A 13,052-nucleotide genomic window follows, 5' to 3' on the forward strand; every position below is an offset into this window, starting at 1 on the left:
TCTTTGGGATTAATTCTCACCTAACACTGGTTTGAGTTAGTTGCAGCAGTAATGGTGTTTAACCACTGTCCTTGGGACAGGTCCAGCCTTGTTGGTTCAGTCACCAGTTTTATGGCATAGGGATGTTACGGAGAGTAAGCATTAAGGTTTTTCCAGTTCCTTAAGATGTCCATTAGATGTTACTGCTTGACAGCACTGTGCAGCTGGCTGACTCCAGATGACTCTTACCTTTCAGATGGCTTGGTGGACTGCCTGGACCCAGACTGCTGCCTCCAGTCCACTTGTCAGAATAGCCTGCTGTGCCGTGGTTCACGTGATCCCCTTGACATCATACAACAGAGCCATTCTGGTTCCCCAGCTGTGAAGTCATTCTACGATCGAATCAAGCTTTTAGTGGGGAAGGACAGCACTCACATCATCCCAGGAGAAAACCCCTTCAACAGCAGGTAGCAGCTATAAAATATGATGCTATGTCTGTGCAGTTGCATTGTTTGGGAAAATTTCTCCTAGAGGCTTTATTCATGTTTAAACATGAGATGCTGCTTTCAGATGCTTCATGTGTTTTCATCTGACACATTATTCCCACTGAGGGCACGGTCTTGCAATTTGTGATGTGACCTTTATTTTATAGCACTGAGTTTTATTAGCATTTTAACGTATTGGCATTTTAACATATTGGAAACCCCTAGAAGAAGATTCCTTCCACTAGGTAGGAGCTTCTGAGGTTTATATTTTATGAAGACTGCAATCTAGAACAAGGGAAAATGCAAACTAGTTTCTAGTTAGAAGGAGATTGCATTTTATTTACTGCCCTTAACACGAGTTTCAATAATGGAATAACATTTCAAATTATTTTAAAGATACATTGACTTAGGATTTGATTATGTATTCCATATATAAATCTGTTTTACTTGCATCATCAATGCATCTCACTAGGTTTTCATTTTATTCTTTGTTTTCTTTTCCTGTTTGTTCTTATTATTAATTGTATATTTATAATGACTGTAAAAGCCAGCACATCATTAATTGATATTCGATGCCATTTGTATGCTTCAAGAAAAGGGACGTTCCTATTTATCAATATTATTTAAATATATCTCCATGGAAAGATGCTAAGAAGTTGATGAATATGTTAATTATGTTCATATTGCCAAGGTTAAAACTGGAGAAATAACTTCATTTGAGATAGTGCCCAAAAGATTGGACTTCATTACAGGAAACTCTTTTTATAGTCAGGATTTCATTATAGGCTCACTGGGTGAGGCAGAGCAAGCCACTAAATATTTGTCTGTAAAATGAGGATCATAACATTTCTGGCAGGTCCCCATTGTATGTTCAAATGATTTCCATATTCTATCAGAAAATCCCTGTTGGATCCTACTTTATGTAATACAGAGTTTATTCTATGAAATACTCTATGCATGCACACATGGAGTTCGGCAAAATAATAGAAAATTGTTAAATTCTTCTGGTTTCATCTAATTTTTTGTGATTTATTTTTCTTATCAGCTCTGTAAAAATAAGATGGGGGAATTGTTGCAGTTTTTTGCAGTGTTGCATAAGAAACAAAAGGCAAGAGTGAAGCTTACTCATTCATGAGCTGAGCAATGCTTCAAAAAGGAATCCAGGCTACAGCATACAAGGCATCTAGTCCATAGGCTGCTTGGTGCCTACCACTCTCTATGTGTTATGATCAGCAAAGTTTCCTGGAGTGAAGAGGAGCAGGCAGTTTCCTGTGCCATACTGTATGTAATGAGTGCTTGAGCCACTGCCTCATTAAGCCACCCAGAATGAAAATGAGAGTGTTCCCTGTATCTGTATTGCATTATCATCTGCAATGTTTACTTGTGTTACTAACATGATCCAATACTTCATTCCTATGTCTTGAAGTATTGTACAAAAGCAGGTGATTACCATTCCAGATTTCTAGAGCAGTATCGTGACATGTGGACATCCTTGTGCCACCCAAGAATTACTAGAAACTGTATTAGAAATAATCAAGCTGCATAGGTATAGATAGAGGTTGGAGTCTTCTAAACAGTAAGAATTAGAGCCCTAGACTAAGTGGGAGCTTGGGACTTCAATCCTGAGGCTCTTTGAAAAAGTCTCATTCTAAATTTTAGCTTTATGTTAAGTATCTTTTCTAGGGCTCCTGGTGGCAGGAGTTTTAGTTCTGTTTTATTCATCTGAAGTGTGTCGAGTGTTTTAACACATCTTTGCAAATGGCATATTAATGACATTTTTAAATTGGCCTTAACCTCTAAGTCGTGAAGGTGCTTTTGAGAAATCTACAGCTCAGCTGTTATTTTTGGTACCAATTTTAGGCAAATCTAATACAAAGTGTCAAACGGAAGGTTTTAAAACTAAGGTTTTTGACTTTGTAAAAGTGCCGCAGGGTTAGACTCCAAGTTTCATGTTTGTTGAAGCTGCCACAGGCTCAGGAATCGCTAACAGGACAGATAATGCCTTCTCTCTTTTCTTAGCTCATTCAAACCGGGACAAAATAGTGGTTATGGTTTTTTCCCAGTACTTGCACACTAGCATAACAAAAAGAAAGTTATTTCCTACTCTGCAATAACAAAATGCACTGATTGTAAAAATCCCCTATTTTGTCAATTTTAAAGATTTTTGAAAGATTGCAAAATGAAAGTTGCCCTCTCTGTGACTATCAGTCAACATAGGACTTCTTATAAATCCAGATTTTAGGTACACATTTTCATATCTATTGTGTCCCATATGTTGGTGTTTTAGAATGAAATGTATTAAGCCACAATGTTCTTATTCAAGTTATTTCCTGAAGTATTAGAACTGAAGGGAGAAGAAATTAAGTCATGAACATTATTAGTTTTCTTCTACCATATGATGATTTCTTCCTTAATCTGCTTTCTGTACTGTTCCCCTATAGGAGCTCAAGTGACTATCTTCCTACAACTGTTTCTGTATGTTTGTAACACAAAATAACTCAAGCAAGATCAATAATGCCATCTTGGGCAGCTTCTATTGAATTCCATATTCTGTTATTAAATGTTGATTTCACAAACTAGAATTTGATGTGCAGGGTCAGGTAATGGTTGAATGTTCTGAAACCAAAGTAACAGAAATGGTTAATTTTCATTAACTAGTTTCTTTTATGTAATATTGAAGAACATATTATACCTTGTTTGGAATAAAAATGGAAGGAAGTAGTGGGTTAAATAGGCAGTTAATACCGTTAGAAATTTACATCAAGTACCTTGAACATCTCAGAGGTAATAGAAAAGACCTGAAAACGATCCCTGATATTACTAGTGCAAATAGATGTGCTCTGATGCCATCTGCTTACAGCCAGCCCAGAATTCAACTGCATTTTGCCAGGTTTCAGGCAAGCAGTTCAGTTTGATCCCCGTGTCCTGAAGCTCAGGTTGGGTATCAGGATGCTGGGTATCGGGATGCTGGGTGTCAGGGTGCTATGCCTGTTGGTGTGCATGGAGCCTGCAAAGCTTTAGGTGTCCCTACAGCACAGTCAGTTCAGAAATAGGGCTTTTCTGCCTCATTTTTGATCCCATAGATTATGGGTTACAGCAGGATTTAACTCTCTCCCTGTTTCCCCAGACTGTTTTCTCCCTTTTTAATGTTTCCCATATAGAAAAGGAAGACATCTACAAGGGTGTATTTTCCATCTCCCTTTGACCATGCAGCTTTCCCCACTTACCAATCTGCTTCTCTCAGGGTACAGGGAATGTGGAAGGGAAAGGGGCTGGGACATGGAGAGGGACAGGAACAGACTGTCCATGCCAGAGAGCAGTGCAGCAGGGAGCAGTGGGACTTGCTGTTTCCAGTGCTCAGAGGCTGAGGAGGCAAGCAGGTGGGCAGCAGTGATTTCTGCCCACTGTGCTCTCAGCTGCAGCAGAGTAATCACAGACTGAGTGTGGCTCATATGTGAATGACCCCTCTTCTTCTCCCTTAGGTTAAGCAAAGCTGCTTAACCTATTGGCTAAGAAAACTCTGGCCTTAAAGTCCTTTCACCTGCTGACAAAGTGAAAGCAGAGGTTGCAGCTCAGGACCAAATGCAGTGTACAAATATCAGGCACACCCTAAGGTGAAGGAATATAAACCTCAATTTGGAAAACTGGTTGTATAAAAGAGGTATAACATTACACTGTATTTGCCTAGTGTATGAGCATCCACAGACACCCTGTTGTACCCAGTGAGGTTTTTGAGAAGTGCCCAAGTATTGTTTCAGTGGGACTTGAAGGTCACAGTTCTGACATTGCTGAATATGAGATAGCTTTCTACTCTGCAAAGCCTGCTCAGATGGTGAAACAAAGCCTTGTTAGACAAGGAAGGCACCAACTCCCATTCTGTATACACAGACCTCACTGCATAGGCCAGCAGTATAAATCACTAAGTATATAGATGATGCTGGACCAACATCTTCAGTATCTTCTAAAAATCTTTGGATTTAGAGTAAATGAGGCACAAATGTTCCACTACTCAGTTTATAAACAACCTAACTTTTGTAACTAACTTTAATACCTTTAATTATCTTTCTTCTTCAGTCTTGTGTCTCTCATAAGAGGCCAAGTGGTAACTACAGATGGAACGCCTCTAGTTGGGGTCAACGTGTCATTTGTCAAGTATCCAAAATATGGCTATACCATCACTCGTCAGGATGGCACGTGAGTTTGCTTGCTTCATTGTGTTCCTGTTTCAGATGTAGTGTCTTTGCTGATTAACAGATGGTGTGATCTAATGGAACCATGTGGTACCATGCATCACAGTCCTCCCAGGGCAAAGAGCTATTAAGTAAACACAAAAGTAATTTTTCTCATGGCACTTTGAATGCTAACTGTGAGTAGATATACAAGGGCTGACTTCTGATAATGACGTCTTAGCAGGCACACTCCTTTCCAATACATTCCTCTGTATCTATGCAAACATTTGTGGACTGCAGTAATATCCAGCTGAGACCAGAAATACTGCATTTTAAAATGCAAGGCAGGCGAACACTGCGAGGGAAAAAAAAAAGTATCATTATAGAAGAGTATATTTTGTTAAGAGTTCCCTTCTGACTCTCTTCCCTTTTGAAGATCCACTATCTTTTGAGCTTCTTCAGGGTAGAATGTAATCAAAAGATTCTAATTGAATATATTTAGACAATTTCCTGCTGTGCAAAAAAGTGCTTTTTCCCCCTTGTATCAGCTGATTTGAAATGCACACAAACCCAGATAAACACAAATCAGTGTCGTGGTTTATCTGGTTTCCTGGCTATGGTAACTAGACCAGTGTCTCTGTGACACGTGCATTGTAAACATTTGCCATTTTATCTTCATCTTGCATGCAAACAATTGGATTGAAATAATTACTAGGAGTCAAATGAACTATAGGGAGTGTTTAATTTCCATATTTCCCAGAATATTATTCTGTTATAATAAAAGCATACTGTGCTTGACTTCAGTGGCTTCATACTACAGTAAATGCTGAGCTGAACTGCATTTAAATCCAAATAGGTTATTTAAATCATGGAGTAATTTGTCATGTTGCCATCATTTACATGAAACAATTGGTATCTACTTCTGTTGTCAGAACAACCTGGAAGTATTTTACTCAGGCCAAGTTTCAAAATGCCTGTGCAGCTACATACTACTGCTCTGGTTATGTAGGGGAGTGGGAGTAAATGCCTCATCTCTCTGAAAACTGATAGATCAGTTGTCCTGGGCACAGGAATCGTTATCTGATTTGTAGAACACAAACAGCAAAGCTTTTCATTACTATTCTCTTACTGTGACATGTCCCATTCAGTGCTTAATGGACAGCATCTCTTAGAAAAGGGATAATTCAGTGCCCTTTGCCATATGAACTTGGCTTCTCTGCTGATTCTATATATAAAAGTGACTTGTAGTAATAAATGGGGTGATTTGTTTGTTGGGTATTTTTTATTTATTTAATGCAGAGTTTATAATATATAGGAACAAGGTTTGTCCAGGTAACTTCAAATCATTGCTTGTTTTGGATGGATTTCAGTTGTTCAGTGGCCAGAGGTTCAGATGCCATTACAGATCATTTGAAGCATAATACTGAAAAAATACTGTTGTGGTTTAAGCCCAGCCAGCAGCTCAGACCTGTGCAGCCACCCTGGTGGGATGGGGGAGAGAATCAGAAGGGTAACAGTGAGAAAATTCATGGGTTAAGATAAGAACAGTTTAATAATTGAAATAAAATCTAATAATAACAGTAATATAATAGTGCTAATTATTGTAATGAAAGGAAAATAACAAACAGAGATAACTAAAACCCAAGAAACAGAAGTGATACAAGTGCAGAACAGCTGCCCACTCCACACCAACCAATCTCCAGCCAGTCCCCAGGCAGCAACCTGGCCAAGCCTTCCCTGCAGTTTATCTGCTGATCAGGATGTTCTATGGCACAGGATATCCCTTGGGTCAGCTGTCTCGGCTGTGTCCTCTCCATGTGCCCTCGGCTTCCTTGCTGGCAGGTCACTATGAGAAGCTGAAGAGTCCTTGACTTAGTGTAAGCAGTGCTCAGCAACAACTAAAACATCCCTCTGTGATCAATGTTATTCATGTCCTAAAGCAAAACTACAGCACTGTACCAGCCACCAGGGATAAAACTAATTCTATCCCAGCCAAAGCCAGGAGATACTATTGCTGTAGGCATACTGACATACCTATTGCATTAGCCAGGAATTCTGTTACTGGAATTATTCTGTCTTGTCACTTCTAAAGCCCACATTTTTCTAGGTTTGACTTGGTGGCAAATGGTGGAGCATCCCTAACCTTGCACTTTGAACGGGCTCCATTTATGAGTCAGGAAAGGACAGTATGGTTGCCATGGAATAGCTTCTATGCCATGGATACGCTTGCCATGAAGACAGAGGAGAACTCCATTCCCAGCTGTGATCTAAGTGGTTTTGTCCGTCCTGACCCACTCATCATTTCATCACCACTTTCAACTTTCTTCAGTGATGCTCCAGGCCGGAATCCCATTGTACCAGAAACCCAGGTAAGAACAGTGTGAGTGAAAAGGATGTGGAAATCAGTGGCAAGGTGCTGAACTGAGCACTTACTGCAGGGGCACCATTTGCCCCCTGGAATTGCTGTAGCAAATGTCTCTAAAGAGACATTTTGACGGATACCAGGTTTTCCAATTAGGTCTGCAGATTTCCTTAGTTTATGTCACATTTATCTTTGACTATCATGCACCTTCTCATTGACAAACAATATATCAGGTACATCTCTGTATTTCAGTTGACAGCTTTGGTGTTTCAAGAGAATTATGCAAAGTATGTGATGCTAACTATAGGCTATTTAGGACAAAGGAAAACTACCAATGCTATTGTTCCACTACTTTAGTTAATCTTTATACTGTTAGTGAAAGCTGCCGGTTCCTATGACTGTATTTCTTATTTCCCCCTTAAATATAACTTGCAGTAAAAGTACTTATTTGTGCTTGTGCCAACAGTGGGCTCTTAGAAGGTGTACACAGATACCAAAGAGTTACTCCTCCAGAAATGTCAGCTGAGGACAGCCAATCCCAGTAGCAGAAAGTCATAAGTTCCTAAGAATATGCAAGGGGACATTAGGGTCCCCAAAAGCATTAATCTGAAATGTTTGATCTTTTTCCTATTCAGGTTCTTCATGAAGAAATTGAGATCCCTGGCTCTAGCATAAAGCTCAGCTACCTGAGTTCCCGTACTGCTGGATACAAATCCTTACTTAAGATCACCATGACTCAGTCACTTGTGCCACTGAATCTAATCAAAGTTCATTTGATGGTAGCAGTAGAAGGGCATTTGTTTCAAAAATCATTTCAGGCATCTCCAAACTTGGCATATACATTTATCTGGGACAAAACAGATGCGTATGGTCAGAAGGTTTATGGGTTGTCAGATGCTGTAGGTAAGTCAGTATATACAAGCTCCAAAACTTTTTAAGTAACACCTGTAATTCTCAGTAAGAAAACTACAGAGATTTCTTATGGAGAAGCAAATAGAGACTAAACATTTCTTGTCCTCCTGACACAATTTATCTTTGTATTATGTTTCTTTTACACATTAAAGATCACATTCAGAGGCTCTAAACTCCATCAACATGCCTGTGTTTCCTGATCGGTAGCTGACTTAGAAGGTTTAGACCAGACATGGGAAAAAGTGGCCACAGGAACTTAGGTGAAACCTAGTCCATCACTATGTGTTTATTTTGTTTCAGTTAACAAATGAACATCCTGCTGGGCTGGCTAGTGTTCTTCAGTGCATTTGGGTTTTCATGCATGCTGTTATTATAGCCTCTTGTGGTGTAATACATTGGAAATGAAAACGGTCCTTTTCTAATGCTGCTCAGTCTTGTAGTTCTATAGCTGCTTTAGTTCATTTGGTTGTAGTGGGGGGGAGGGAAAGTGATCATCATAATATTTTAAGTTCTCATTTTCATATCAGAACCCTTTTGATACAGCCATGCTACAAACTGGGCATCAGAGCTGTGCCAGTGTGAAAACTGATTTAAAACTGATTTCTTTCTATGTTTTCTGAAATCTTCTTTGCTGTAGCTTTTCTTACATTGCTGCATAGGATATTGCTCTCCTGAGTAATGCTTGCAGTGCCTGTGTGCTTAAAAGCACCCAAACTTCTCACTGCTCCTTGGTATATGGTCTGTAAGGTGAAGGCACTAAATAAATCCTATGAACATCTGGCGAATGAAGACTTTGATCTCATCCTGTGATCTGATAGTATAATTTTATGATATCTTAAACCCCGTATTTCTCACTCTCACCAAACTCTCACTTCTCAGTGCCAGCTCTTCAAAGAGAAGTGATCAGATCCCTGCAGAGTACATGTGAATGAAGCCTCAAATTTGTGTCTAGTCAAAGATCTGAATTTAATATTGTAGAATAAAAGAGAGGAATATAATCACTCCATCTTGAGGGGCTGGGGAGCTGGGATGCTGAATGATCTGAATGTGCTCTGGACATTTAATTCAGTGTTTGTTCCGCAAGTATATTAGGTTTTATTTTATTTCAGTGTCTGTGGGGTTTGAATATGAGACTTGCCCCAGTCTCATTTTATGGGAGAAGAGGACAGCACTGCTGCAAGGATTTGAACTAGATCCTTCAAATTTAGGAGGATGGTCTTTGGATAAACATCATGTACTTAATGTCAAGAGTGGTGAGTTAGTTAATTCCGTGTTTTCTGTGCTGTATAAAGTTTTGTGAACCCTTTTTATTTGTTACACTTAAAAAAGCAATTTCTCCAGTGTTTTTGCTCCACCTTTGGCTCAGGAAGGCATGGCACATGTTTCAGTTGTCAGAAGGTTTTTGTAGACTTTCAACAATGTTTTTACTGTTCTGCACAGCAAGTCCTTCATTCTCTGTTCTGTTTCTTCATTTATTTGCTTGTAATGTCCTTCTGTCTTCCTTCCTTATTTTTCTGATAAAAACCACATCCATTCCTGGTTCTGTTTGACCTTTTTCCCTCTACTCTGAGGTGGGGCTTGGAGGGAGTATGAGTCTGTGATGAGATACTGAGTCTCATTTGTCCTTCTCCTTTGTCACCTGTTTGCTTTTTCCTCCCTTTTCTTTGTCTTTACGTATCCTAAGCTGAATATTCCTGGTCTTCATATTTTACTTGAAATAACTAAGGGAGCTGAATGCTGAGCATTGTCGTGGTTTAAACCAATCCGCACAGCTTGCGTGGTTTAAAACCCCACCTCAGTCTCCCTCTCACCACACACACACACCTCCACCCCCAATCCCAGAGGGATGGGGAGGAGAACCGAAGGAATGCAACTACCACAGGTTGAGATAAAACCAATCCAGTAACTAAGGTATAACACAAATCACTACTGCTACCAGTAATAAAAACAATGATAGAGGAAATAAACAAGGAGAGAGAATACGATACCACCCACTGAAACGAGCCCAACCCGGAAGAGAGCTAGCTTGATCCCTTCCAGCCACCTTCCAGTTACCTCCCCAGGCATGACGTGCTCTGGTATGGAATACCTCCTTGGCCAGCTTGGATCAGGTGTCCTGTCTCTCCTTCCTCCCTGGCAGAGCATGAGGCTCCGAAAAGGCCTTGGACAAACCAAACATTTGAGCAGTAACTCAAAACATACTTGCTATCAGCACCGTTCCCAGCCCGAAAGTCATAACACAGCACTGCACCAGCTACCAAGGAGGAGAAACACGACTGCTACTGCTGAACCCAGGACAAGCATATATTTAATTTGATCCTGTGAACTGTTTTCTACAGCCTTCCTGCTGATCCCAGCATTAACTAATTGCAAAGGATATCATTACTAAAGAAACCTAAAGTAGTATTCAGAATAGGCAAAATTTTGCACACACTTCAAGTGTTGTGCAGCAGTCAGTCGCTGTAGAGATTGTCATTTGGATAGTGCATGATATTCACTGTTGTCACCAGCAGGGACCTGGTTACATTAGCATCATACAACTGCATTTCCAAGAGAACCGGAGGCTACAGTTTTTTGGTTAGGTTTCTACAGTCTCTGATGGCATTGAAAATGGTCACTGGCAGAGGATCCACTCCCTGCTGGGAGCAGGGTTCTGCTTTTTGAACTAGTATTTTGAGAAGAAAACCCGTCTTTAAGGCATTTCTTAAAGCCTACTAAAGATCCTTACCACTAGCTTCACTTGTTGATCCTAGCAGCCCGTCCAGGAGTTTCATCTTCCTCCTCTCTTTCTGTTTGCTGTGCTTTCATTTTCTTTCGTGCCTCCATTTCTCACTGTGTGAAAGACTGAAAGGTGGAAAGGGAACAGTAAGGTTGGCATGAAATTCCAGACAGAATGTAACATAGGAAACTGGAGTGAGAGGATCCAGGGACACAAATAAGGAACACATCCACTGTTTGCCTTCTCACTTCCCAGTTAATAAGACAATCTAAACCATTGTGACAGGCCAGAGAATTGTATGGCAGTGTTTTCTTTCATAATGAATACCATGGGTTTACATCTGGGGCTGTGGTTGTGTGTATGTGTGGGTTTTAACAGAGCATCTTCATTAAACCTTTATTTTCACTATCGGAAAGCCCTTCCACTCTTTTTGCACCATTGAAGAAGCAAATGCTGCAGTCATTTCAGTGTACAGTCCTTAACAGCAGCTATTGAAAAGAGAACTACCTGAAGTCCCCTGCAGTGAATGACAGTAATAACCACTTCTTCTCCTCTTTGTTATTAGGTATATTGCACAAAGGCAATGGAGAAAATCAGTTTCTAACTCAGCAGCCAGCTGTGATAACCAGCATTATGGGGAACGGGCGCCGAAGAAGCATATCCTGTCCCAGCTGCAATGGTCTGGCAGAAGGAAATAAGCTTTTGGCCCCAGTAGCACTGGCAGTGGGTATTGATGGAAGTCTCTTTGTTGGAGATTTCAACTATATTCGGCGTATCTTCCCATCCAGGAATGTCACTAGTATATTGGAGCTGAGGTAAGGCGTTAACCTTATCGCTTCATTTCTGTAGCCTGTGCTCAAACCAGCCTTTGCCATTACTTTTTATAATTTTGTAAAACATTGTCACTTTCAACCTATTTAAATTCCAGTGGAGAAATGGGGCACAGAAATGCATAGCTCAAAGTCTGTAGTTTATCAGAGCAATAACTATAGAGAAGTTAGAGGAAAGGACAAACTAAGTTCTTCTTTCTTGTTGGTGATCATTTGATACAATCTCCCCTCAGTACTATGCATCATTTAGTTTTGTTTGAAAACTGCAGAACTGACTGCCCTTAGGTATTGAGCCACAGAGATAAGCAAATTCAAACAGATTTACAAGGTTAGCAGGAAGGTTTTCCTGTCAATGGTTTTGACAGCCACTTTCCCACTGCTTTCCCATGCTTGTGAGTCTGTTTCTGTACATTGACTAGTTGCAGTTAAGATTGACATACAGAGTCACTTTCATCATCAGAACTCCTTTTAAGATCGTCCCTCTGTCCCCCCATCCCGCGCCCCCAGCATTAAGATTTGGTCACTTAATAGGGAAGGCATGAGCATGGAGTGTACAACTTCACCCATTTCTGTTCCATCCTCTTTCTTCATTCTTATAGAGAGGCAAGAGCTACTGCTTCAAACTGTAACTCATGTAACTGGACCTTATAGTTACAGCACTATTGAGTGTTTGCAGAAAAATGAGAAAAAAATAGCTTATATTGTCTGTTTCCTGATACTTCTGCAGCCCACTCAGGCACTAGAATTAATTCTCTTGTAAATTGGATATAGCTGCAAAGTCCATAGAGTAAATTTAGGTCATTAGCCTTTTTTTAATGATATGGCCATAACCAGGTCCTCTCTTCCACTGTACTTTTAGTTTTTAATTAGTGGAAGAAAGTACAAAATGATTGGACAATGAGAGAATAGGAGGCCTAGCTCTATTCTACACCTCTCTTCCATTCATGTCATTCTGTTGATGTCACTATTGTGAATTCTGATTTTATACAACAAAGGAGTTCCAGTTCAGGCCAATTCTACCCTGAAATCACTCTCTGACACCTACCTCATACACCATCAGGCTGCCTCATTAGATCTGATGCTCCAAAAAGTCATAGATCATGGCATGCTTTCTGCTGGCAGCTCAGTATAAGCCACAGGAGGGAGCTGGTATGGATGTGTGACCAGTTATACTTATTTCAATGTACACTGTAGCTCTGCATTATAAGGTATATAATGCTGGGGTTTTTTGTTTCTAATTTGTTCAGTTTGGTTTAGCTTTCCAGTAAATAGGATCACAGCTTTATAGGTGAAGAGAAACCGTTTCAGATTTGGATACTTAATGTAATGCTTTTACATGCACCTCACTTGCTAATATCAGCCAGAGAGCTTCCCAGCCCACCTAATACTTGGAAATGTTGTCTCCAAGTTTACAACAAACACTATTAGTCTGAGTGCTTTGCCCAAGAGAACTTGGGCTTTTCAGCATGTGTGAGGGAAAATGAGAACATCCTTAAAGAAACAGCAGATGGACATCTTAACCTGCTTTTGTCCACTTTCTACTTTTAGGAAGGTCTGCTTTCCATAACATAACTTCTTTAGCTTCTGTTGCAGCTA

The 13,052-nt window shown here is 40.1% G+C and overlaps 1 protein-coding gene across 3 annotated transcripts in view; it reads left to right on the forward strand.

The window, feature by feature from the left end:
• The window catches only part of TENM2 (teneurin transmembrane protein 2), a 509,002-nt gene that overhangs the window by 466,311 nt on the left and 29,639 nt on the right, over positions 1-13,052 (forward strand). For all 3 annotated transcript variants that reach the window (XM_034066670.1, XM_034066671.1, XM_034066672.1), the window contains 6 exons: positions 236-446; positions 4,539-4,658; positions 6,741-7,002; positions 7,631-7,898; positions 9,017-9,160; positions 11,192-11,441. In XM_034066670.1, coding sequence (XP_033922561.1) covers positions 236-446; positions 4,539-4,658; positions 6,741-7,002; positions 7,631-7,898; positions 9,017-9,160; positions 11,192-11,441 — 1,255 coding nt within the window. The remainder of the gene's footprint in view (positions 1-235; positions 447-4,538; positions 4,659-6,740; positions 7,003-7,630; positions 7,899-9,016; positions 9,161-11,191; positions 11,442-13,052) is intronic.

Source organism: Melopsittacus undulatus, chromosome 10 (assembly GCF_012275295.1).
Source record: "Melopsittacus undulatus isolate bMelUnd1 chromosome 10, bMelUnd1.mat.Z, whole genome shotgun sequence".
NCBI lineage: Eukaryota > Metazoa > Chordata > Aves > Psittaciformes > Psittaculidae > Melopsittacus > Melopsittacus undulatus.